This window comes from Piliocolobus tephrosceles, chromosome 7 (genome assembly GCF_002776525.5).
Source record: "Piliocolobus tephrosceles isolate RC106 chromosome 7, ASM277652v3, whole genome shotgun sequence".
Lineage (NCBI taxonomy): Eukaryota > Metazoa > Chordata > Mammalia > Primates > Cercopithecidae > Piliocolobus > Piliocolobus tephrosceles.
The window spans coordinates 69,449,062-69,474,561 of NC_045440.1; the positions used below are offsets into that span (position 1 = coordinate 69,449,062).

The following is a 25,500-nucleotide window of genomic DNA, read 5'->3' on the forward strand; positions in this document are numbered from 1 at the left end:
CTTTTAAAAAAATATTCAAGTTTAAAATTTTCATGTCTTTTTTACAACAGTATAGCTAGTAATATCCAACAGAGTGCCTGTTTCAATTAATAAATGCTAAATGATAAAAATGAATAAAGGAAGAAACAAAAAATGCAATGAATAAAGTCTCAGTCTCCCTTTTCATCATGGATCCCTACCTTTCTGTCTTTTTACTCTTGCTCTCTTCCATGATAAGTTCAAAACTTTAGGAGATTACTAAATTATAGAATCAGTTCTCGATTTGACCACTTCATCATTAAGAGGAGAATGCCTGATGGCCCGCTCATTGTGCAGGTCCTGTGTTCTTTATAGGATGCTGTCTAGCCACAGGGTGCTGCTGGTGGTCTGGTGTCTGATTATATTCCTTTTTACTCAGGTAACCTACTCCCAACCTCCAGTTTCACTAGACTGTTACCAAGCTTTTTTTTTTTTTTTGAGACGGAGTCTCGCTCTGTCACCCAGCCTGGAGTGCAGTGGCAGGATCTCGGCTCACTGCAAGCGCCGCCTCCCGGGTTTACGCCGTTCTCCTGCCTCAGCCTCCCGAGTAGCTGGGACTACAGGCACCCGCCACCTTGCCCTGCTAGTTTTTCGTATTTTTTAGTAGAGATGGGGTTTCACCGTGTTAGCCAGGATAATTTCGATCTCCTGACCTCGTGATCTGCCCGTCTCGGCCTCCCAAAGTGCTGGGATTACAGGCTTGAGCCACCGCGCCCGGCCCCAAGCTTTTTAAAGCAGAAATAATAATAAAATAGCATGGGTTTTTTTTTTTTTTAAATAGCATATGTAGAATTAATATATATGACAATAAGAATACAACAGATTTAGGGTTATTCTTTAGAAATACTTGTTAAAACAAATTATTTCTGAAGTAATATCTTTGCACATAGATTGTAATGAATCAAAGATGCATTTTTCTTCTCTAAAGTATTACTGAGAACTAGCACAAAATGCTTAAATTAAAAATTAGTAGACACATTATAATGGGATGTGAAAAAAATCATTCATCCTCACAAAACAAAGACAGGAGAAAAGTAACAGAGAAAGAAAGGACAGATTGGAAAAATAGAAGATGGACACCAATATTGTAAGTTGAAGTACAGATGTGCCCACAATTATAATAAGTATAAATGTACTAAACATTCCAATTAAAGCAAATATTGTCAGACTGAATAAAGAGTATAGATTTTTTTAAATATAAGAAACATACTAAAAATATGCAGATACAAACAGTTTGAAGTTCTAGCAAAAAGAAGCCTATATGGCTAGAGTAATATCAAAATAAAAACTCAAGATAAAGGACATTACCAGAGATAAAGAGATCACATCATAATCATAAAAGGTTATTTAATTAAGAAGACATAATACTACTAAAGGGTTATGCACCCAATAACAAAAGTTCTCAATACATGATGCAAAAATTTATAGAACTAAAGGAAGATGTAAACAGAATAAATTGACTGAAAAAATTTAGTAAGAATATAGAAGATTTGAACAAGACTATCAACTACATTGACTTAATATTTATAAACACTATACTCAACAAAGTTAGTCACATGGAAAAGCAAACAAACAACAAAACAAACAAACACAAAATCATACCTGAAGAGAGGCAAACAATTTTTAGAGATGTTCCAGTTACTATGGCTTATAAAAAATCATGCCAAGACTTTTTTTTTTTTACATAAAGTTAACATAAGATTATCCTAAAATGTACAATTCAGTGGCATTCAGTACATTCACAATATAATGCTACCTAGTCCCTATCTAGTTTGAAAATATTTTCATCATCCCAAAAGGAAATCATGTACCCAGTAAGTAGTGACTCAATATTCCCACCTCCCACCAGCCCCTGGCAACCTGCTTTTTGTCTCTACGAATGTATCTATTCTGGGTACTGGCATAACTTGGAGATACTGTGGGTTCAGTTCCAGGCCACTGCAATAAAGTGAATATCGCAATGTCAGTCACACAATTTTTTTTTGTTTTCCAGCACCTAAAAAAGTTATATTTATACTCTACTGTAGTCTATTTAGTGTGCAACATTATGTGTAAGAAAACAATGTATATATTTTAAATAAAGATACTTTATTGCCAAAGATTCTAACCATCACCTGAGCTTTCAATGAGTCATAATCATTTTGCTGGTGAAGAACCTTGCCTTGATGTTGATGGCTGTGGACTGATCAGGGTGGTGGCTACTGAAGGTTGAGGTGTCTGTGGCAACTTCCTAAAATGAGACAAAAATGAAGTTTGCCAATGGCCTCATGGAGCCAATAGACTCTTCTTTTCATGAAAAAGTTATTCATAGCATGTGATGCTACTTGGTAGCATTGTACACAGAGTAGAACTTCTTTCAAAATTGGAGTCAATCCTCTTAAACCCTGTCACTGCTTTATCAACTAAGTTGACGCAATATTTTAAGTTGATGCAGTATTTTAAGTCACTGCTTTATCAACTAAGCTAATGTAACATTTTAACAATGTTCACAACATCTTCACATAGAGTAGATTCTGTTTCAAGAAACCACATTTTTCCACTCATCCATAAGAAGCAACTCCTCATGCATTCAAGTTCTATCATGAGATTGTAGCAATTCAGTCACATCTTCAGGTGCCGCTTCTATTTCTAGTTCTCTTGCTATTTCCACCATATATTCAGTTACTTCCTTCACTGAAGTCTTGAATACTTCAAAGTCATCAATGAGGGTTGGAATTTACTTCTTCCAGGCTCCTATTAATATAAATATTTTGATCTCCTCCCATGAATCACAGATTCTTAATGGCATCTAGAATGGTAAATCTTTTTAATGAACTTTTTCAAGTTATTTTCCCCCAAATCCATCAGAGGAATCACTATCTATGGCAGATATACCCTTATAAAATGTATTTCTTAAGTAATAAGACTTGAAAGTCCAGATGAAACTTGTTGATTCATGGATTGCAGAATAGATATTGTGTTAACAGACATGAAAATATTAATCTCCTTCTACATTGCCATCAGCACTCTGGGGTGACTGGGACTGGGTGCATTGTCAATGAGTAGTAACATTTTGAAAGGAAACTTTTCTTCTTAGCAGCAGTTCTCAATAGCAGGCTTAAAATGATTAGTAAACTATGCTGGAAACAGATGTACTGTCATCCAGGCTTTGTTGTTTTATTTATAGAGCACAGACAGATAGATATAGCATAATTCTTATGGTCCCCAGGATTTTTGGTATGGTAAATAAGCATTGACTTCCACTTAAAGTCACCAGCTGCATTAGGACCTGACAAGGGAGTCAGCCTATCCTTTGAAGCTTTGAAGCCAGGCACTGACTACTTCTCTCTAGCTATGAAAGTCTTAAATGGCACCTTCTTCCAGCATGAGACTGTTTTGTCTACATGGACAATCTGTTATTTAGTGAAGCCACCTTCATCAATTATCTTAGCTAGATCTTCTGGGTCACTTGGTGTGTCTTTTCCATCAGCACTTGCTACTTCGTCTTATACTTTTATGTTATGGAGATGGCTTATTTCCTGAAACCTCATGAACCAACCTCTGCTAGCTTTCAACTTTTCTTCTGCAGCTTCCTCAGCCTTTATGGAATTGAGGAGAGTTAGGACCTTGCTTTGGATTAGGCCTTGGCTTAAGGGAATGTCGTGGCTGATTTGATCTTCTATCCAGACCACTCAGACTTTCTCCATATCAGCAATAAGATTCTTTCACTTTCTTAGCATTCGTGTGTTTACTGGAATAGCACTTCTAATTTTCTTCAAGAACTTTTCATTTGCATTCTCAACTTGGCTAAATGTTTGGCACCAGAGGCCTAGCTTTCAGCCTACCTTGTCTTTCAACATGCCTTCCTCACTAAGCTTAATCATTTCTATCTTTTCCAGAGACCTGCAACTCTTCCTTTCACTTGAACACTTAGAGGCCATTGTAGGGTTTTAAATTGGCCTAATTTCAAATTTGTTGTATTTCAGGGAATAGGGAATCACAAGGCGAAGGAGAGAGGTGAGGAAATGGCTGGTCAGTGGAGCAGACAGAACACACACGTTTATTGGTTAAGTTCACCATCTTACATGGATGTGGTTTGTGGTACCTGGAAACAATTACAACAGTAATATCAAAGATCACTGATGGAAAAAATTTAAAATATTGTTAGATTTACCAAATATTACACAGAGGCACAAAATGAGCACATGCTGTTGGAAAAATTAAGCTGATAGACTTGTTCAATGCAGGGTCTCCACAAATGTTTGATTTGTAAAGAAACAAAAAAAATTGTCTGTAAAGCATTACAAAATGAAGTACAGTAAAGCAAGGTATTCCTGTATACCATAGGAGTAAAATCACAATGTATGAACTTTTGTCTCTGACTTACTTTACTTAGCATGTTTTTGTGGTTCATCTACATTGTGGTGTGTACACTACTTCAGTCCTTTTCATGACTGAATAATATTCCATTGTGTGGTTAAACTACATTTTGTTTATCCCTTCATCTGCTGATGGGTGTTTTGTTTGCTTCTATCTTTTAGCTATCTTGAATCATATTGCTATGAACATTCATATACAAGCATTTTTATTACCTTTTTCACTATTTGGATAATTGATATTATATAATATAGATACTATAATAATTTATATTACTGTGTAATTGATTTGCTGGGTTATATGATAATTCTATGTGTAACTTCGAGGAGATGCCAACTTTTTTCAAAGAAGCTACACCATTTCACATGCTTACTAGCAATATACAAGGGTTCCAATTCTTCATATATTTACCAAATCTTGTTATTTTCTTTCTTTTCTTTCCCTTTTCTAAAAAATTTATAGCCGTCCAGTTGGATGTAAAGTGGTATCTCATTGTTGTCTTGATTTGCATTTCTCTAATGGCTAATAGTTTTGAGCATCCTTTCAAGTGTTTCTTGGCCATTTGAATATCTTCTTTGGAAAAATGTCTATTCATACTCTTAGCTTATTTTTTAAGTGAGTTGTTACTCTTTATTCTTGAGTTATGAGAGTTTTTGTATTCTGGATACTAGATCCTTATCAGAGATATGATTTATGAATATTTTTCCATTTTGGGGATTATTTTTTACTTTGTTAATAGTGTTATTTTATGTACATTGTTTTTTAATTTTGATGAAGCTCAATTGATCTATTTTCTTTTCTTTTTGGCTTGTGTTTTTGGTGTCATATCTAAGAAACTCTTGCCAAATCCCAGGTCATAATGACTTATCTCTATAATTTCTTCTAAGAGTTATAGTTTATGCTCTTACATGTGGGTAGTTGTTCCATTTTGAGATAATTTTTTGTATATAGTAAATGATGGGTGTCCAACTCCATATTTTGCCATGTGGATAATCAGTTGCTGTCTCAGTACCGATTTTTTGAAAATACTATTCTTTCCTCATTGAATTATCTTGTCACCCCATTGAAAAAATCAAGTAACCGTGAATATGAGGGTTTATTTTTAGATTCTCAATTCCATTCCATTAAGCTACATGTTTATCCTTTTGTGAGTACCACATACACTGTTTTGATAACTGTAGTTATGTAATAAGTTTTGAAATTGGAAAGTATGAATCCTCTGACTTCATTTTTCTCTTTTTCTCTCTCAGGATTGTTTAGGCTACTCTGAGGGCCCTGAAGTTCTATATGAATTTTAGAATCAGTTGTTTAAAATATTTCTACATAAAGGCCATTTGGATTTTCTTAGGAAATGCATTGAATCTGTGGATCACTTTGGAGAGTATTGTGACCATAAAAAGGTTTCCAAATCATGACCATGTAATGTCTTCATTTATTTAGATCCCCTTTAATTTCATTAAACAATGTTTTCTAGTTTGTGTTGTACAAGACTAGCATGTCCTTGGTTAAATTTATTTAAGCAGATCTTATTCCTTCAGATGCTATCATAAATGGAATTGTTTCTTATTTTCATTTTTAGATTGTTATTACCAGGGTGTAGAAATAAAACTGATTTTTGTGTTTTGATCTTATTTCCCAAAATTTTGCTGAACCAGTTTATTGGTTCTAACACTTTATTGTGAATTCTTCAGGACTCTCGAAAAGATCAGGTTATGCCATCTAAATATAGGGATACTTTAACTTCTTCCTTTCCAATTTGGTTGCCTTTTATTTTTCTTTTCTTGCCTAATAGCTCCAGCTAGAAATTCCAATACAAGGTTGAACAGAAGTGATGAAAGCAGGAAGGTATCCTTTTCTCATTATTCATCTTAAGGGAAAGACTTTTGGTCTTGTATCATGGAGTGTGGTGTTAGCTGTGAGGTTTTCGAAAATGTCTTTTATCATGTTGAGAAAGTTGTCTTCCATTCCTAGTTCGTTGGATATTTTTATCATGAAAGTGTGTTGCATTGTTTTCCAGTGTTTTTTCTCAATCAGTTGAGATAATCATGCAGTTTTGTTATCATTCTATTAATATGATGTGTTACATTTTATAATTTTCTTAAATAACCCTTGAATTCCTAGGATAAATACTTGGCCATGATGTATAATCCTTTTAATATACTGCTGGATTTAGTTTGTTACTGTTTTATTGAGGATTTTGCATCTACATTCATAAAAGATATTGGTTTGTAATCTTCTTTTCTTGTAATGTCTTTATCTTTGGTATTTGGGCAATGCTGGCTTCTTAGAATAAATCAGAATATGTTCCCTTTTCTTCAACGTTTTTGGAAGAATTGATAAAACTTGGTGTTAATTATTCTTTAAATGCTGGGTTGAATTTACCAGTGAAGCCACTTTATTCTGGCCTTGTCCTTGTTGGGAGATTTCTTTATTAGTGAGTCAAAGTCTTCACTTGTTATAAATCCATTCTGATATTCTATTTCCTCTTGAGTCGGTATTGGTAGTTCGCATGTTTCTAGAAATTTTCTAAGTCATCCAGTTTGTTGGCATTTGATGGTTTATAGTATTCTCTTATAATACTTTTTAGTTTTCTTAAGGTTTGTAGTAATGTCTCACTTTTATTTCTAACTTTAATAATTTCAGTTTTCTTTTTAAATCAATCTAGCTAAAGATTTCTTAACTTTTTCATCTTTCTAAAGAACCAACTTCTGATTTTGCTGATTTTCTCTATTGTTTTTCTGTCTTCTATTTCATTGATCTCTGCTTTAACCTTTACTATGTTCATCCTTTTGGTAGCTTGGGTTTATTATGCTCTTCTTTTTCTACTTCCTTAAGGTGTAAAGTTAGGTTTTAGATTTCACATCTTTCCTCTTTATTAATGGGGACATTTACTGCTATAAATTTCTGTCTGAGCACTGCTTCCACTGCATACCATAAGGTTCAGTATGTTGTTTTCATATTTTTTGGTCACAAAGTATTTTCTAATTTATCTTGTGATTTCTTCTTTGTCTCATTCATTATAAATGAGCATATTGTTAAATTTTCCCATATTTGTGAATTTCGCATTTTTCTTTTTTGTTTGACTTATAGTTTTATTCTTTTGTTGTCAGAGAAGATACTTGGTATGATTTCAATCCTTTAAAATTTTTGAGACTTGTATTGTTGCCTAATATAAGATCTCTCTGATAGAATGTTCCATGCGTACTTGAGAAGAATGTGTATTATTGTTAGGTAGAATGTTCTGTATACATCTGTTAGGTCTTACCACTTTATAGTGTTGTTCAAGTCCTTCATGTCCTTATTGGTCTTCTGTCTGCTCCATTATCGAAAGTGGGGATTTTAAAATCCACTACTATTATTATAGGGCCCTCTAACTCTCCTTAAATTATGTCAATATTTGCCTAGGGCCCTCTAACTCTCCTTAAATTATGTCAATATTTGCCTCCTCTATTTTAAGGCTCTGCAGCTAGGTGTTTCAATGTTTATAATTATTATGTCTTCCTGGTGGATTATCCTTTTTAATCAATATATAATGCCCTTGTTTGCCTCCTATGATGATTTTTGTCCTAAAAATTATTTTTTGATACTAGTGCAGCCACTCAGCTCTCTTTTGATTAATATTTGCATGAAATATCTTTTGATCATTATTCCTTTATTATTCTTTCTCTTCTCTTCTTTTAGTATTACCATTATATGTCAACACATCATACATGTTGATCAAGTAAAAAAACTATTGACATATCAATCAATAACTGAATGCTATTCGATACAAATTTGCATCTATTTCTTATTGTAAATATAATGAAATTAAAACTCTTTGGGAATAGAAGGATATTTTCTTAACTAAAATATTGCCTGCAATAAATATTTATAGAATAAAACCAAAAAGTTTTCTGAGCATTGTTCATATGTTTTAAAGAAAAAAGGCAAAAATACATAAATATTTTAATATAATTAACTTCTGTGGGTAGAAAAAACAATTATCAATTCATTAAAATAATCCCTGTCTAAAATTTACTTGAAGTAGCTACTGCATATTAATCAGAAGAACTTTCTGAAGAAAAAAGCAACTTCTTAGCCCATTCAAAAGACTGTGAGCTTGGTAGAATGTAGTATCTTCAGTGCAGAGTATTTTGTTACCTTAATCCCCATGTATCTAGAACAGTGGCAAACACATCATTTATGCTATGAGAATGAGTGCATAAATGATTGAATGAATAAATGAATAAATGCAGATAATGTAAGGATGGATTTATACTAAAATATATTGTAGCCTTTATGTGATACCAGTTTAGAAATTGTGCATTTTCAAATAACCAAAAAATAGCACTTATACAATTCAAACTGGCATAGGGACAAAGATCTGCAAGGTAACATTATATTATCAATCTTCAATAGTTATGTGCCATAGATAAATAGGTTTTGATGAAGGTTTTGCCTTGTAATGTTTTGGCACTTTCAAATAACAAAAAATAGCAGTTATACAATGCAAGCTGGCATAGGGACAAAGATCTGCAAGGTAGCATTATAGTATCAATCTTCAATAGTTATGTGTCATAGATAAGATAAGTATGGTTTGATGAAGGTCTTTCTTTGTAATATTAAGTATTTCTACTAGTTACCTATTGTGTGGAATGGTTGTGGATGATGAATAGAATTTTGGCAGAAATGACAAGAAAGACATTGTCTATCAATATTCTGTGCATGACAGTGAATGCTGATCCTTTATAACCATTTCAAATTTATAATCCAGATGAGAAAATTGAGGTAAATATGTTGGTTTAGGTTAAAATCAAAAATTGATATCAACTCTCAGTTGTTTTGTTTATGCTTTTGCATCTAAGGGAGCCTTTCTCAGGGTGTTTTTTTTTTTTAAGTGATGCATTTAGCACAGAATATACAAAGATAAATAGCTGGATATTTATAGACTGTCATTATAATTTTAGGGAAAAAAGAGAGTATATACATACATATATGTATAGAAAGTACAAACTACACAAATATAAAAAAATGAGGACAGGAGAACAATAGCTGAAAAATCATGATATGGATATACAGAAGGAAGGAGACATGAAGTAATTATCTCATTATAATCAGTTTTCAGTATTTCATAACCGTAGTACTGAGGATATTTCCTGGCATATTTAAAATGAAAGTAAAGTACTTGGGGAGAACATTCAGATAAGAACATTAGCATTTTTTTAATTTTAGAAAACAAGGTTGAAAGTTATTTTGGTTCACAAGAAATATATAGACAGTATCTCAAACGTTATGTGGAGGAAACAGTAAATTTATTTTAAACTCACAGAAACTATTGGTGGAGGTCATATTGAGTTAGAATTTGGTGACTATAATAAAGAATTGTTCAAAAATTAGCGCTCCTTAATATACAATAGACTGCTCTGTAACATAGTGTCCTCAGGGAAGACTGAGGAAAAGCAAGGTGCTGTGGGTGGCCTCCTGCACTAGAGTGAGCTCTGTGTCAGTGACCCCAATGACTCTCTTGAATCTCAGATTCTGTCATCTTCCTCTACAGGTTTTATTAGGTAGTTGATACTGTTCTTCTATTTCCCATTTTCCCTGTGGATATTTTTAAAAACATTTTTAAATGCTAATCCTTTACTTTTAAGATGTAGTATGACTTAAATAAGGTTTTCAATCTATCAGAAAAGTTTAGAGATGTTCTTATCCAAAGACGGTATATCAGACAAATGACTTCCCAAATTTCTTTCCATTACTTATCAAAACAGCTTTTGAAATCACCCAGCATGGCTGATTAGATCCTGATTATACCATGGCTTTGGTTGTCCTAGTTGGATTCCCATGATAAGTTATGCAAGATTTGTTATATGTATCAAATTGTCACAAGCTACAAAAACATCAAAAGAAATTTGTCTCAGCTCCTCTCAGAAGTTGCCAAGGAAAAGTTCTTGGGTACGGTATTAATTAGTTCTCTATTGTACAGCATATAGTTTTCCCAAAACTCAGTGGCTGAAAACAGCAACAATTTGTGGTTTCTCATGATTCTGTGTGTAGACTGGCCAGTTCTGCTGGCCTCACCTGACGTGCCCATGTGGTACATTCAGTGGGTAGGTCTGCAGGTGCTGGGATCAGCTGGGATGATGGGAAGCTGGGCTGTGTCTGGTAGCTATCTCGGGATATTGACTAGGATTTGAAAAAAAACCTGAGTTCTTGTTTTGTAAATTAAAAAGAAAATATAAAAAGAGACCTTGATAGCATATAGTAATTAGCAGAAAATCAGATAATGTAGTGATACAGATTGCAGATTAGAGAAATTATTCAAAGAAGGTTAACAAAAGTGCCAAAGTTTTAAGGAATCTGATACAAATATTGTTTTTTCCACTCCCTCATCTGAACTTCTCTCTCTTAAACCTAGGTTCCTCCATAGGTTTCCCATGGGGAATGGCCTGTAAGGTAGCAGTCGTGGGCCTGGAAGTGTTTACTAGATTGATCACTGTGTCAACTCTCTGCTGCTAGCACACTGGTGTGTTAATAATTTTAGCCGATATCCCTGTCCCAGGGTCCCTTAAACCAAGAAGCTCAGATGAGGCAGTGGCATTCATTTTCAATTTTTAATTTCTAGGTTTATTTAAATTACAGAAGGAATACTTCTTTATTTTGACAATGTAAAATATACAGACCTGTAGAAAGAGAAATAGTCTCCTTCACTTGTCTCCCCTCAAATTCTACTCCCCTAGAAATAGTTTGTATCTTCGTGTAGTCTTTTCTTTGTACTCATTAGCAGATATGATATGGATGGGTTGGTTTGCTGCATAAAAGTGACCTTAGGCTGTACATGTTCTTAAGCAATGTGTTTTTATTATTTTAAAATGCATTGTCTGGCTATTACTAAAAAGAAAAATAATAGATGTTAGCAAGGATGCAGAGAAAAGAGAAGTCTTTTTTTTTTTTTTCTGAAATGGAGTCTCACTCCATCACCCAGGCTGGAGTGCAGTGGTATGGTCTCGGCTCACTGCAACCTCTGCCTCCCAGGTTGAAGCTATTCTCTTGCCTCAGCCTCTCAAGTACTGGGACTACAGGCGCCTGCTACCATGCCCAGCTAATTTTTGTATTTTTTTTGGTAGAGATGAGGTTTCTCCATATTGGCCAGGCTAATCTCAAACTCCTGACCCCGTGGTCTGCCCTCCTTGGCCTCCCAAAGGGCTAGGATTATAGGCGTGAGCCACCGTGCCCGGCTGAAAAGTGAACTCTTACACACTGTTAGTGGAAAGGTAAACTAGTACAGCAACTATGGAGAACTGTATGGAGATTTCTCAAAAAACTTAAAATAGAACTGCCATTCAATCCAGCAATCCCACTACTGGGTATCTACCAGAAGAAAAACAAACAATATATCCAAAAGATACCGGCTCTCACGTCTATTAAAGCACTATTCACAATAGAAAAAATGTGGAATCAACCTAAGTGTCCATCAGTGGATATATGGATAAAGAAAATGTGGTGCATATATACAATGAAATACTACTTGGTCATTAAAAAAAAGAATGAAATCATGTCATTCTCATCAACATGGTGAAACTGGAGGTTATTATCTTAAGTGAAATAATCCAGGCACAAAAAGACTAATATTGCATACCCTAACTTATATGTGAGAGCTACTAAAGCTGATCCCTTGCAGGTAAGGGAATGAAAGATAGATAACAGAGACTGGGAAGGGTGATTGGGACATGGGAGAGAATGAAAGAAGTGGGCTAAAGGGTAGTATAAGCATATGGTAAGATAGAAGGAATAAATTCAATGTTTGATAGAACAGTAGGGTGACTATAGTTAACACAAGTGTACTGTACTCGGTCGATGCACACCCTAAGTGTTGGTTAAATATGTACTCTACGGTGATATTATTATAGTTAATTAATTAACATTGTTCACAGTTAAGCCATACAGTGACTTGATTACTACATGTTATATACACACAACAAAATTTCATGTATACCTTATATATTTGTACAAATACAAATAAAAATAAAATGCACTGTGGAAATATCTTTATGGTAATATACTTAGATTTAACTTGCCCTTTTAAATAATTGTATGCTGGCCAGGCGCGGTGGCTCAAGCCTGTAATCCCAGCACTTTGGGAGCCCGAGACGGGCGGATCACGAGCTCAGGAGATCGAGACCATCCTGGCTAACACGGTGAAACCCCGTCTCTACTAAAAAATACAAAAAACTAGCCGGGCGAGGTGGCGGGCGCCTGTAGTCCCAGCTACTCCGGAGGCTGAGGCAGGAGAATGGCGTGAACCCGGGAGGCGGAGCTTGCAGTGAGCTGAGATCCGGCCACTGCACTCCAGCCTGGGCGACAGAGTGAGACTCCGTCTCAAAAAAAAAAAAAAAATAATAATAATAATAATTGTATGCAATGTGAATGTGAGATAATTTATTCAACCATTCCTTTGTTGAAGGACATTTAAATTACTAACAGGGTTTTGCGGTCACAAAATATTTGCTAAAATAAAGTCTTGCACTTTCTGTGAAAATAAGCAACCTTGTACATATGTATTTAAATACAGGTGCTTTCATTTCTTTATGATGACTTTACCAGACATAAGATTGCTGGGTTACAGGGTCGGTGCATTTTTCCTCATAATAGATATTGCCAGATTACTTTTTAAAAAGGTGACAGAATGATATATTTCGTTAGGTGGAGACTATTTCCTATGTCCTTACCATATAAATATTTTTAAAATTTATTTTATTTTTATCAAAACATAATGGTACGTTGTTTAAAAAAAGTAGTACTGAGAGAGTAGTGTCCTTTTTTCTACCCAACTCGGCTCCTAACCTGCAATCACTTTCACCTCTTTTAAATGTTGCTTCTGGTCCCTAAATCTACACAAGCAAACATAAGGTTCTCTTCCTTTTTAAATTTGAGGCTTTATCTCTTGACAATCTTCATACCTTATGCTCCAAACTCTAACCTCCATCTCATCCTGGCTGTATAGTAATGCAGTTATTTCAAATATTGATTAAATATGTACTCTACGTTGGTATTCTCATGACTAATTAATTAATATTGTTCATGGTTGAGCCTTAGATGTCCAACTGTTCTAGAATTGATAGTTCTCTTGCTTTTCTGTTTGCTTTGTTTACTATGTCCCCATCTCTAATGTTTTGCCAAACTCTACCCAAAGAATTAAACCTTCTCAATATGATCAGAGACAAGTAAACTTAACTTCTATTTTATAGTTATCCTTTATTTTAAAAATTTTTAGAGACTTCTCTTCTGTAGCCCTCTGTCCTCTTGCTACATGTTTGACTCATTGGTTTCTAGACTTCTTCTCAACTGCCTTTTAGGCTGTCTTTCACTATCTTCCTGAGAATTCCCTGTTCCTTTTCCGTATTGGGAGAGTGGGAGATCACCTGTTTCCTGAAATCCAAGTCTTGCCAGTTTTTTATTTACTTGGTTATTTTGGTAGAGTCCCTCCAATAGGAGCTTTGTGTAAAAGAATGCTTTTGCAAGGTAATTTTTTCAGTCCTTCAAAGTATCCTAATTGATTCCTTAGTTGGGTATACAGTTCTAAGAAGTGCTCTATAGTTAGAATTTGGAAGGAATTGCTTCTTTGTCTTCTTAGGCCAAGTGTTACCTTTGAGAAGTCTGGTATTAATTTGATTTACTATTTTTGCCCCGAAAAGTTTTACATTGTTTTATTTATTGCACTATTAAAACATGTTTTTTAAATATGCCTTGACTTGTGCTGGACATTTAATGGGCCCTTTAAATCTGAAAAGCAATTAAGTTCTTATATTATCATTACTTTGACATTGTCTTCCTGGATTGAAGCTTTAATATTTAAATAGTGTGAGATATTGACTTTCTTAGCATCCCCCTGTTCAGAGACTTAGGTTTCGGTTTTCTTTGCCTTGCGAAATCCAGTTACCACTCATCCATCTATTTTGCATCTTCTCTCAAAATATATTGCTACTTCTTGCCTAATAATGTCTTTTTTGCTTGTTCAACTTATTCTTTGAGGAAAGAAATCCCTTCACTGTAGTGTCATTTTGGTGGGAATTTGAAGGGGACATGAAGATAAATACATATATTTAGCCTTCTATGAATGTCCTAAAAATATTTACTAAATAATTACCAGTTGCTGTTGAGGGAATTAGTGTTTTTTTAAGCTGATGACATAATACAAAGTACATTTTGCCTGTATGTTTCTCTCTGTGTTATAGAAATGATTAGTTTTAAGTCAACACCTGACTTTTCTTTTCTCTATAAACTCCGCCACACTTCCCTTTACTTTTTCAGTTAAAATATTTTCTTTAAACCTGGCTTCATATCTTCCCCTCTGTTTTCTCACAAGAAAACCATCTTCAAGACAAACATTTTTTTATTCTATACATTGATCTTGGTACAATCTTTCACATAATGGTGAATGGTCAGTTTGTGTCATTATGTAGCATGCTTATGAAATTACCATTTTTTTTAAACATAGTGCCAAGGTCAGTAGAGCATCCAAAGTGGAACTGGAGGACTAAACCACAAAGCCGTGATTTTGATGAATTGAATCACATCCTTCAAGAGAGCAAGAAGCTGGGGAAAGCCCTTGAGAATCTCTCCCGAAGTAAGTTCATTTACTTGATTATAATTGAAACTCCTAACCAATATTAAAGCAGAAGCATTCATTACTTGTGCCAGTAACCCATTTATAACATCCTCATTCTAATTCTGCAAGAGACTGAGTAGTTCTAAGGGCATGAGATTGGAAAGGAACTTGATTTTGCATATTATACAGATTCTTGGGTAGACTGATAACATGGAGTAGGAAGAGCTGTAGAACTCCTCATAGATGTTTGGCTCCAACATTTCTACATGGTTTCTGTTATCCAGTTTAAATGTGCACCTAATGGTAGCTTCTTCATTCTTTTCTTTGGAAACATACTGTTTTTCATCTTTCTAATTAATAAACATACCCATTGCCTCTGTGAGTTTTTGATGTCTCTAAACTTCTTAAAGATGGTAACTGGACCAAATTCTTCTTAGCATCTTTTCAGAGCCTAGATTTTTTTTTTTTTAATGAAAGCAACATCTCTGTAATCTGAGGACTTAGGTTATGGTTTTGCTCTGCCATCTATGACATAAATCATAATAAATCAGATAAATCATTTAACTTCCCTGTGCCTTGGTTTGCTCATCTCCAAAACAGAAAGACATGATTATGCCTCCTTCTTCTGCTAGGTGTGAAGGCTTAAAAATGATACATTTCAAGTAAAACTTTTAAAATAACTGTTATTGTCATAAGAGTAGGCAATTAAATGATTATTTAGATTTAATAAATTCACTTATATATGCAGACATACATATACATTTTATGGTTTTAGTAGTGAGTTAAAAGTATTCCTACATTTCTTTGGTTCCGTTAAGTTTTTCTCAATTTTAAAAATTAGGCACCTTTAGAAGCCCATTGATGCCCTGGCCTCACCAAAATTTTATTTTATTCCCATAGAATACTAAAGATTTTCAGTGGAAAGTAGTTAGAACACTAGCAATTTCTAGTGGATTATATTTTAGGATCTCTATTCTTATTTTAGATAGCAGAGTTTTACTAATTTCATGATTTTTATCAAAGGTAAATATTTTCTTGCTATATTTTGAAAGAACATATATACATACACACTTATATATGTAGTTATACATATTTACATTTGGTATTGTATATGTATGTGTGTGTATGTGTGTGTACAGCTTTAGTTTTTTCACACCTCTTCATTGATAGCTCATTAGATCCTTCTAGATTTTTGTGCAGTGAACTCTTTTCAGAAGTTAAGCTGCCTTATCACAGGATCTTATGCTTTGCCATTAGTAAAAACCCTCTGAATGGGATTCAAGAAAGCTCCATGTTTGGTTAAATTTCCTTTTGTAGAAAATAACAGTTAAGTGAGTTTTCAACTTATGACTATATTATGTTTATGAAAAGAGCCTGATCCTCTTCATATGACAAAGGTACATATTCATATTTATGAATCTTACCCTTTGGAGCAAAGCCTCAGGACTCTTTATAGCCTCTCAATTTACCTGATGACATGAAGTAAAAGGATGATTGAAGAATGTGCCTGATCATTATAAAGACTTTCAAATAACATGGTCAATCAACTGTTGTCCTTTAAAATGTGACACCTGCCTTTCAAACACTTGTTATACTGTTGTTAATTTGTAAGGTAGTATTTGCTCTGTTCCCCCAAATTTTTAATACAGGGATTTGACTGCATTTCAATTACGTAGTGGCCCACATTTGTAGCAGAAGCGTCAGAGTTCAAGCTGTGGACCCAGAAAACCTGGCTGTGGCCTTCCAGGTTGTCTTACCCCGTTTGGGTTGCTATAGCAAAGTACTGTAGCCTGAGTGACTTATTAACAATACAAATTTGTTTCTTATAGTTCTGGAGGGTGGGCGGCCTAAAATCCAGGTGCTGACACCTTTGGTATCCGATGAGGACCTGTTTCTTGGTTCCATAGACTGTATATCCTAGCTGTGTTCTTACATAGTGGAAGGGGCAAGGCAGCTCTCAAAGGCCTCCTTTATAAGGTCAGTAATCCCAATCATGAGAAAGGAGCCCACATGTCTTCATCACCTCTCAGGCTCCACCTCCTAACACCATCACGTTGCAGATTAGAATTTAGCTTATGAATTTTGGGAGGACAGTAACACTCAGATCATAACACAGGTGGTGCCCCACAACTGAGTCCAGTGATCAGAAGCTAGTGGGGGCCATATTTAATACTTGCAGGCAAGCCTGGAAAAACAATAAAGACAGTCTTTGGTCATCAGAGTAGAAGATATACAGGTATAGGACATTATTCTTGGGATAAAATAAGGGCCAGAAAAGCTGGTGACTTTTTTAGGTGACTCCTAAAAGGTGACTCCATAGTGAGGCCAGAATGAACTGTCACAGTCAACTTCCATAGACATAGTAGAAGGTTGCTTTTGGCTTCACTTAATGGTTTTAAGGGACTCTGCTTTCTTAAGGTATTCTGGTGGGATTTATGTGAGTTAAGAGAATGGTTGGTTACATATAGAAGACTTGCTCTTTTCTTTGACTATTATTCTGAGCAAAATGATACTTTCTTGGAATGACTTGAGTTTCTATGATTTTCTGTATCTGAGCTTTAATATTAAATTGTCTTAGGCACAACATGTTTACTACCAAGTTATCAATGTGTCTGCCCTGGTCAGTATACACGAATACAAATGCAGCTTTACTGTTTGCTGATGATTGTTTATCAGTCTAGTTGTCCAGAGTTTAGCTATGTAATGGCATTCCTACTTCCTCCAACTTGAACTAGGATGTAATTCATTTTCATCTGACTCTTATAATAGTTTCAACTTGTTAACTCTTTTTCTATGATAGTAGCTTTATTACCCATTGTTTTAATTACTAGGAAGACATAGGGGATGGGATTTTCCTCCAGGTACGTTCATAAGGAATACTCCATGTCTTGATATTGTGGACCTTTCTTTCCGGTGGCATAGCCATTGAGGCAAAAGGCTGAAAGTTTTTAGTGATCTAATTTTAATGTAGTCACTGATGAGAATTCACTTTATCTTAGTTGTACAGTCTAAAAAAATCCTACGTATTTTAGAAGTATTATTTTTTTAGTTGAGATTGACAGCAAATAATCATTTACATCTCTCAAAATGATAGTTTTTTCAGCTCATTTACTGACAACTTTTAGAGACATAAATGAAATGAACACACACACACACACACACACACACACACACAACTCAAATAATACCAGGGATGACTAGATAGTCTCTTCAGTTTGCAAACATGATTTCTGTTTCAGTAATAACTGTACCATGCTATTTTTCTGGCTTTTGTTCAAACCTTTTGCTGTAACATTTTATCTTAAAGTCAATCATAAACTGTGGCAATCTGCATGATATTGCTCTCTTGTAAAGGCAGACATGTTAGAATGACTCCCACAGCAGCTTGTATTGCCACATAGTCATGATGAAGTAGGCATAGTGGGTTTTTGGTGCCTTGATCCCTCACTTTCTAGCATTTCTGTACTTTCCTCAAACATTACTTTTTTCTTCCCAGGAGCCTGGGCTCTTACCCATTCCTTCAAGTGTTTGCCCCCAACTCAGTAATAATTTACTGCTAATTCTTTGAGGCCATGATGGAGTAGCTGTCTGATTCTTTACTTTCCTTTAAAGGACACACCTGATTAGGTCAGAGCCGTATAGGGTAATCCCCATTCTGATTTGCTCAAACTCTCCTGGTTAGTATTCTATTCAAGGGTGTGATAACCCTTCATGCTCAGGAGGCCCACTCAGAATCAAAGAGGTAAAGATGCTGCAAAAGTGAATCCTGAGGGCCATCTTAGAATTCTGCCTGCCATAGATATTATTATTGCTATTATTATTTATTCACCTATAGCATGCTCCAGCTAAGCATTTTCCAGTAGAAATGTAATGTTTGCCAGGTATACATTTTATATTTTCAAACAGACACATTTTAAAAAGTCAAAAAGAAACATGTGAAAACAATTGGAATAAAATGTTATATTTAACCCAATATATCCAATTATTATGTTTCATTGTATTCCATATAAAAAAATTTTGAGATATTTTATGTTCTTTTTTTTAAAAAAAATTCTAAGTCTTTAAACTCTAATGTAAATTTTAATTCACAGAATCTCTCATTTTGGAACTAGCCACATTTCAACTGGTCAGTAGCCACAGGACAAGTGGCTACTGTACTGGACATCACTGCTCTAATATCAACAAAAAACCCCACAAAATCTCTTCTCTTGAGATTAACTCCAGACATCATCGGTTTTCCTTCTTCCTCCTTCATGCAATGTTTGAAAGAGTAGTTATGATGCGGCATCATTGTCTGGGGTAAATATCTGAGGTTCATTGTCTCACACCAAGGGCACGGAGGGCACAGACACAACAAGAAGTGGGTTTAGGCATGGAGGTTTAATGGGCCAAACAAAGAAAAAGGAGAACAATTCTCTCTCTTGCGAGAGAGAGGAATGCCCAAATGGGACTTCTGGCCTCCTGCAGAGTGCACCAGATTTTATAGACAGGCTTGAGGAGGCAGTATCTGATTTACATAGGACCCAAAGATTGGTCGGACCAGGCATGATGTTTACATAACATGCCAGGAAGCTGGCTGCCCCACCCTAATCTTATTATGCAAATAGACTTTCCACTTGGCTGGTGCCATGTTGTCTGCTCCCTACTGCACAGGTGGTTGGAAAGGAAAAGGGAAGACAGAGCCACCATTTGAACGTCCCTACTCCCAGATAGCCTTTTCCTATTGGCACAACTGCCAGCATTCACCCATGCAAGCTTCCAGCTTGCTTGTCTGTCTGCAGCTGGATTTTACAGTCTTCTCTTTGCTAGAGAAGAAAATGATTTTGGAGCTGCTTTTCATTAAAAGGAAAACCTTACTGAGGGCTTCCTTTCCCTCACTGCCTGCCTAAATAATTTCTTTTTAACTCCTATATCAGTTAGTGCTCACTGTCTCTACTTGCTCATCTTCCTTCTACTCCTCAAAGCAATTATATAATCGCGCCTATAATCGCACCTATAATTCTGAAACTTATCTCACACTGGTCACCAAGTGATTTCCAAATTGCCAAACGGCGTAAGCAGTTTTCCAGTCCTCATGTTACAAAATTTCTCTGGTAGTTGTAACCCCGTTGATTACTCTGTCATTCTTCAGACTCTCTGTTCGCCTCCTTTCTGGGAGCTGGCCCTCCATCCTCTTTGGATGCCCTTTGCATCACTTCCTGTAGGTCTCATTCAGGAGTTTATCTTTCTTCCCTGCCCCTCTTAATGCTATTCCTATGGTTCGTGATTCACCCTTTGCCTTTGTCCTTGCAAGTGCTCTCTCTGTTCAACCTCATTCACCCTCGTCATTTATCACCCCTACACAGCTAACTCAAATGAGTATATTCATTCACCCTTATCATTTATCTCCTCTACACAGCTAAATCAAATGAGTGTATTTCCATCCACACCATTCATGCATTTTTACAACATGCCTAAAGTGTATCTCCACTATCCCGATGCCATGTTAAACTCAATGTATCCAAGTGGACCACACTCCCTCTTCAAAGGTGACCTTTTGGCTGCATGTTGTGTGTTAGGTGGTGGTACTATAACTTACCTATTCTTCTAAACTGGAACCCTTCTAGATTCCTCTCTCTTCCTTACTGTTCATAACTGATTAGTTATCAAATCTTGCTAATTTTCCCTCTAAGATATGTTTTGAGTCTGGTTTATTCTCCACTCCTATCAATATCTTCTAGTTCATCCTCTCAACTTCTCTGACCAGATTATTGGTTTATCCATTAAAGATATTTCATTCCTGCCCTGTGTCAGAAAAAAAAGAGGACAGCCTCTGTCCTTATTGAGCTTATGGTTGACTGGACTGCTATAACTTTATGTTTAGGAGAATTTCATGGCCAAAATCTCTGTGGCTTGATACAATGTAAATATTTTCTCACTCAGAGAACAGTTTCATGTGATGTTCCAGGAATGCAGACTCCTTCCATCCAGTCATTCTACCATCTTCAACACATGACTTCCAAGGTTGCTGCAGAAGCAGAAAGAGCCTGTGGAAGATCATGGGGCAGGTTTCTAATGCAAATCATGGAAGTGGCGTACATTATCTGCCCACATTCTACAGCTAACTACAAGGGAGCTAGGAAAAGTAGGCTACCTTGGTGCCCAGGAGAAACAAGGAACACACACTATTGATTTGCTTTTCTGTTCTGCAGATCAGCCTTCACTGTAAGTGTAGTGCCTCTAAAGTGAAAGCCTGACATTCACTTGTTTCAGGTATTCAGTGCCTCCCTAAAACTTCAGAGAAAGTGCTCCAGGATCTGGCCCTTTATTGGGTCTCCAGTACCATTGCTTATGACTTTCTTTATGCAGCACACTCCCTCAAAGTTCCTCCTTTCCATGCTTTTGCTTATGCTGTCCCCATGCCCTGAAGTGTCACTGGTGGTCAGCTCCTTCCACTGCTTCCCTCTTCAGCAAGCCACATTTACTCTTCTCTTTAGCTTCAACTCAAATACCACTTCCTCCAAGATTATTTCTCTGTTGCTGTCCTCTTCTGAGGTGGATTTGCATCCCCTCTCTTTGTGCTTCTATATGTTTCTCTGAACACACTTATCTGCTATGATCTGTTTTATTTATCTCCTCTGGACCTTGAGTTTCCTGAGGGCTGAGCCACTTTGCTCTTGCAATCCCTAGGACTTGGCACAAAGATTAGCACATAACTTGGTTATGGTTTTCTTGAAGAGGGCTACCTCTGGTTCCATTTCATCCTGATCCTTCTTTTCTGAGACCTCCCCCAACTCTGGCTTTCTTCATTTAAACAAGCCTTCTGATTTTTAAAATGTGAGCCTTTGGGATAAGATGACATGGGTTTGGCTGTTTGTAGATTTGAATTGTTTGCTGGGATCTTTGGCTTTGACTATGATGCTTAAAAATAAATAGATAGCTAAGTAAGAGCATAAACAAATAAATAAACAACCCCAAAGCTAAAGAGCAGTAGTTTTTTATTTCAGGCAATTGGCCAACAAAACCTTCTACTTTGTGAGGCACTATTCCCAGGGTGTTGGAGTTTCCAGTGTTCTCTGGGTCTAATGCTTTTGCTGCTTCTGACAGCTCCCCATGACTTGAGACAGTGGTGGAATGAGTATCTTTAGGGCATCCAGATATTGGTCCATGGATTTCAGTTCATATGAAAACACTGGCTGGAGCCTTTCCAAGGAAAAGAGCCCAGCTGCTGGGGGGAACAGAGGACAGATATTTATACTCTGTGACTGCTAATAGCAACCTGCACTCAGCCAAGAGAAAAAAATAGCAAAGGACTTTTTTAGTGAGTCAGTCAGGAATGTACCCAAGAAGTCTTTTCTGAAAAACAGTCTAAGGAGTGATAGAATAACTATGCATGAGAGAAAATAGAGATGGATAATGTGGCAATTACTTGTTCATTCATTCCCACATTCATTGAATGTATACGGGAATGCAAAGATGACTAACATGTGGACCTAGACTTCAAGCTTACATTTTAGTAGTGGAGACAGGTTTGGAAATCATAGTTTCAAAGTCTTGTACAAAGTACTTTAACAGAACGGAGGAGGCATAGAAGAATCTCCAAAGGAGTTTAGGGACAACTTGATAGAAAAGTTATCTGAATCAAATTTGGAAGTATCCAAAGGTCAAGGTACAGTAGGAGGAGAGTCAAGATATGTCGTGCAGACAGATAATCCTGGAAGAGAGAAGCATGTGTGTAAGGATGTATTTCAAAGAAAGAGGAAGTTTTATCATTGAAAAGGCCACAAGGATGACTGAATAGTAAAAAGGAGAGTTTTGTTGCTGATACCAGTTTGCAAACCAGCAAGAGATAGTCTCTGGTGTGAACTAAAAGTGCAGAGGGAAAGGGCAGGTTGGGTTTTATGCCTTACAGGGTCTGTATTACAAAGGTGTCATACATATTCAGTAGGTTTGGGGGAAAGCCATACATATTTATGTGGGCAGTTGAGTACATGCACAATGGGCAAGCATATATGTAACATGCATCCTATGTTCACTCGGTGGTGTGGTTTTAGCATTAAAATGAAGTGGAATATCACTATGTCAAAAGGTGAATCATAGGATATAAAGACAGTTTATGCACAGTCTCTATAAGTTGGCTGAAACTGGCTTAAAGTCTGCAGTTGCTTATCAGAAAAGAATGTTTGTAAGGCTGGTCCTGTTACCTTAGTGGTCTGGCTTGTAATTCAGAGTTAGGGAGGGGGTATGATAATTTTCCTGATAGCTCTTATTGCTAGGGAGTTTAGCAAGTGTATGGATTTTCTTGTAGCCATAGGAATTTAGGAAGTCAGCTGGACCTTGAACTCTCAACCCCGACCTAACCTTCATTTCCTTAACCTTGAGGTCCATCCTAGTTGATAAAGGGGTGTCTATTTTGATCTCTCATATCACAGGTCATATTGTTGGTGCATGAAGGGTGAAACAAATAATAAAGGGAATGAAGCAAGAAGTCTGGGTTACAGAGAAGTCAGGAATCAGGGGTAGGGACTTCTATGCTACAGGAATCTTGTCAGTAGATTATGATCCTAAGCAAGTTTGAATTTTTTTTTTTTTTTACCAATCACTCTTGGAGGCAACATGAGGACAGAGCTGATATGATCCATGCCTGGAGGCAAGGACAGAGATGAATAGAGCCTGAAACAAAGCAGAGACTCCTCATGGAGAACTTCTGTGAAGGCAGTGCAAAGGGGAAATGTAGGGTTGGAGCCTCCACACACAGTTCCCACTGGAGCACTGCCTAGTGGCACTATGAGAAGAAAGCCACCATCCTTCAAATCCCAGAATGGTAGATCCACCGACAGCTTGCACTGTGCTCCTGGAAAAGCCACAGACACTCAGTGCCAGCCATGAAGGAGGAATGCCCAAGGCTGTGGGAGCCACCCCTGCATTTCCCCTTTGCACTGCCCTAGCAGAGGCTCTCCATGAGGGCTCCACCTGTGTAGCAGACTTCTGCCTGGACATTCAGGCATTTCCATACATCCTCTGAAATCTAGGTGGAGTTTCCCAAACCTCAGTTCTTGACTTCTGTGTACCCACAGGTCCAACACCACATGGAAGCCACCAAGGCTTGGGGCTTGCACCCTCTGAAGCAACAGCCCTTGGTCCCTTGCAGCCACCACTGGAGCTGAAGTGGCTGGGATACAGGACGCCATGTCCTGAGGCTGCACAGAGCAGCAGGGACTCTGAGCCTGGCCCAAGAAACCATTTTTCCTCCTAGGTCTCTGGGCCTTTGATGGCCGGGGCTGCCATGAATACCTCTGACATGCCCTGGAGACATTTTCCCCATTGTCTTGGTGAATAACATTCAGCTCCTTGTTACTTATGCAAATTTCTGCAGCTGGTTTGAATTTCTTCCCCAAAATTGGGTTGTTCTTTTCTACCACATAGTCAGCCTGCAAAATTTTCAAACTTTTATGCTCTGCTTCCCTTTTAAACATAAGTTTCAATTTCAGATCATCTCTCTCAAGTTCAAAGATCCACAGATCTTCCCTACAGATGTCACCAGTCTCTTTACTAAAGCATAGCAAGAGTGACCTTTGGTCCAGTTCCCAGTTGCTCAAGTTTCTCATCTCCATCTAAGACCACCTCAGCCTGGTCTTCATTGTCCATATCACTATCAGCATTCTAGCCAAAACCATTCAACAAGTCTCCAGGAAGTTCCAAACTTTCCCACATCTTCCTGTCTTCTTCTGAGCCGTTCAAACTGTTCCAACATCTGCCTGTTACCCAGTTTCAAAGTTGCTTCCACATTTTCAAGTGTCTTTATAGCAGTGCCCCAAACTCCCAGTATCAATTTGCTGTTAGTCTGTTTTCACACTGCTATAAAGAAATGCCTGAGACTGGGTAATTTATAAAGGAAAGCGGTGTAATTTAATCACAGTCCCACATGGCTGAGGAGGCCTCAGGAAACTTACAATTATGGCAGAAGGAGAAGCAGGCACCTTCTTCACAAGATGGCAGGAGAGAGAATGAAAATGAAGGAGGATGAGCCTCTTATAAAGCCATCAGATCTTGTGAGAACTCACTATCATGAGAACAGCATGTGGAACACTGCCCCCATGATCCAGTCACCTCCCTTTGCCAACACATGAGGATTACAGGTTTCTCCCTCAACAAGTGGAAATTACAATTTGAGATGAGATTTGATTGGGGACACAGAGCCAAACCATATCATATGCATATGATATTATTTGAAAGAACACTGAGTAAGCTATTGTCATTAGTTGTCTGTGAACGGGGGCTTATTTTATTTTTTCCCTATTTTTTTATGCTGAACATGTCTTGATTTGATAAAATGAAATATAAAGGGTATATATTTGCAATAGAAAAGATGCAATTTGGCTTGATATCAGTATGTATATAGTTAGTTTATAAAGAATAATTTTAAGAATAATTAAAGAATAATTTTTAGAGACTACTCGAAGCAGAAGCTTATATGCAGTAGATGGAAGAAGGAATGGACAGCAATGAAGAGAGATGAGGAGTGGAGAAAGGAGGAGTATGTCCTTCTGCAAAAAGTT

General features: G+C 36.6%; 1 protein-coding gene across 4 annotated transcripts in view; it reads left to right on the forward strand.

The window, feature by feature from the left end:
- C7H8orf34 (chromosome 7 C8orf34 homolog) overlaps positions 1–25,500 on the forward strand; it is a 481,075-nt gene that overhangs the window by 114,692 nt on the left and 340,883 nt on the right. For 3 of the 4 annotated variants that reach the window (XM_023222402.1, XM_023222401.1, XM_023222400.2), the window contains exon 4: positions 14,852–14,980. The exons of the other annotated variant lie outside the window; for it this stretch is intronic. In XM_023222402.1, the coding sequence (XP_023078170.1) occupies positions 14,852–14,980 (129 nt within the window). The remainder of the gene's footprint in view (positions 1–14,851; positions 14,981–25,500) is intronic. 4 annotated transcript variants of the gene reach the window in all.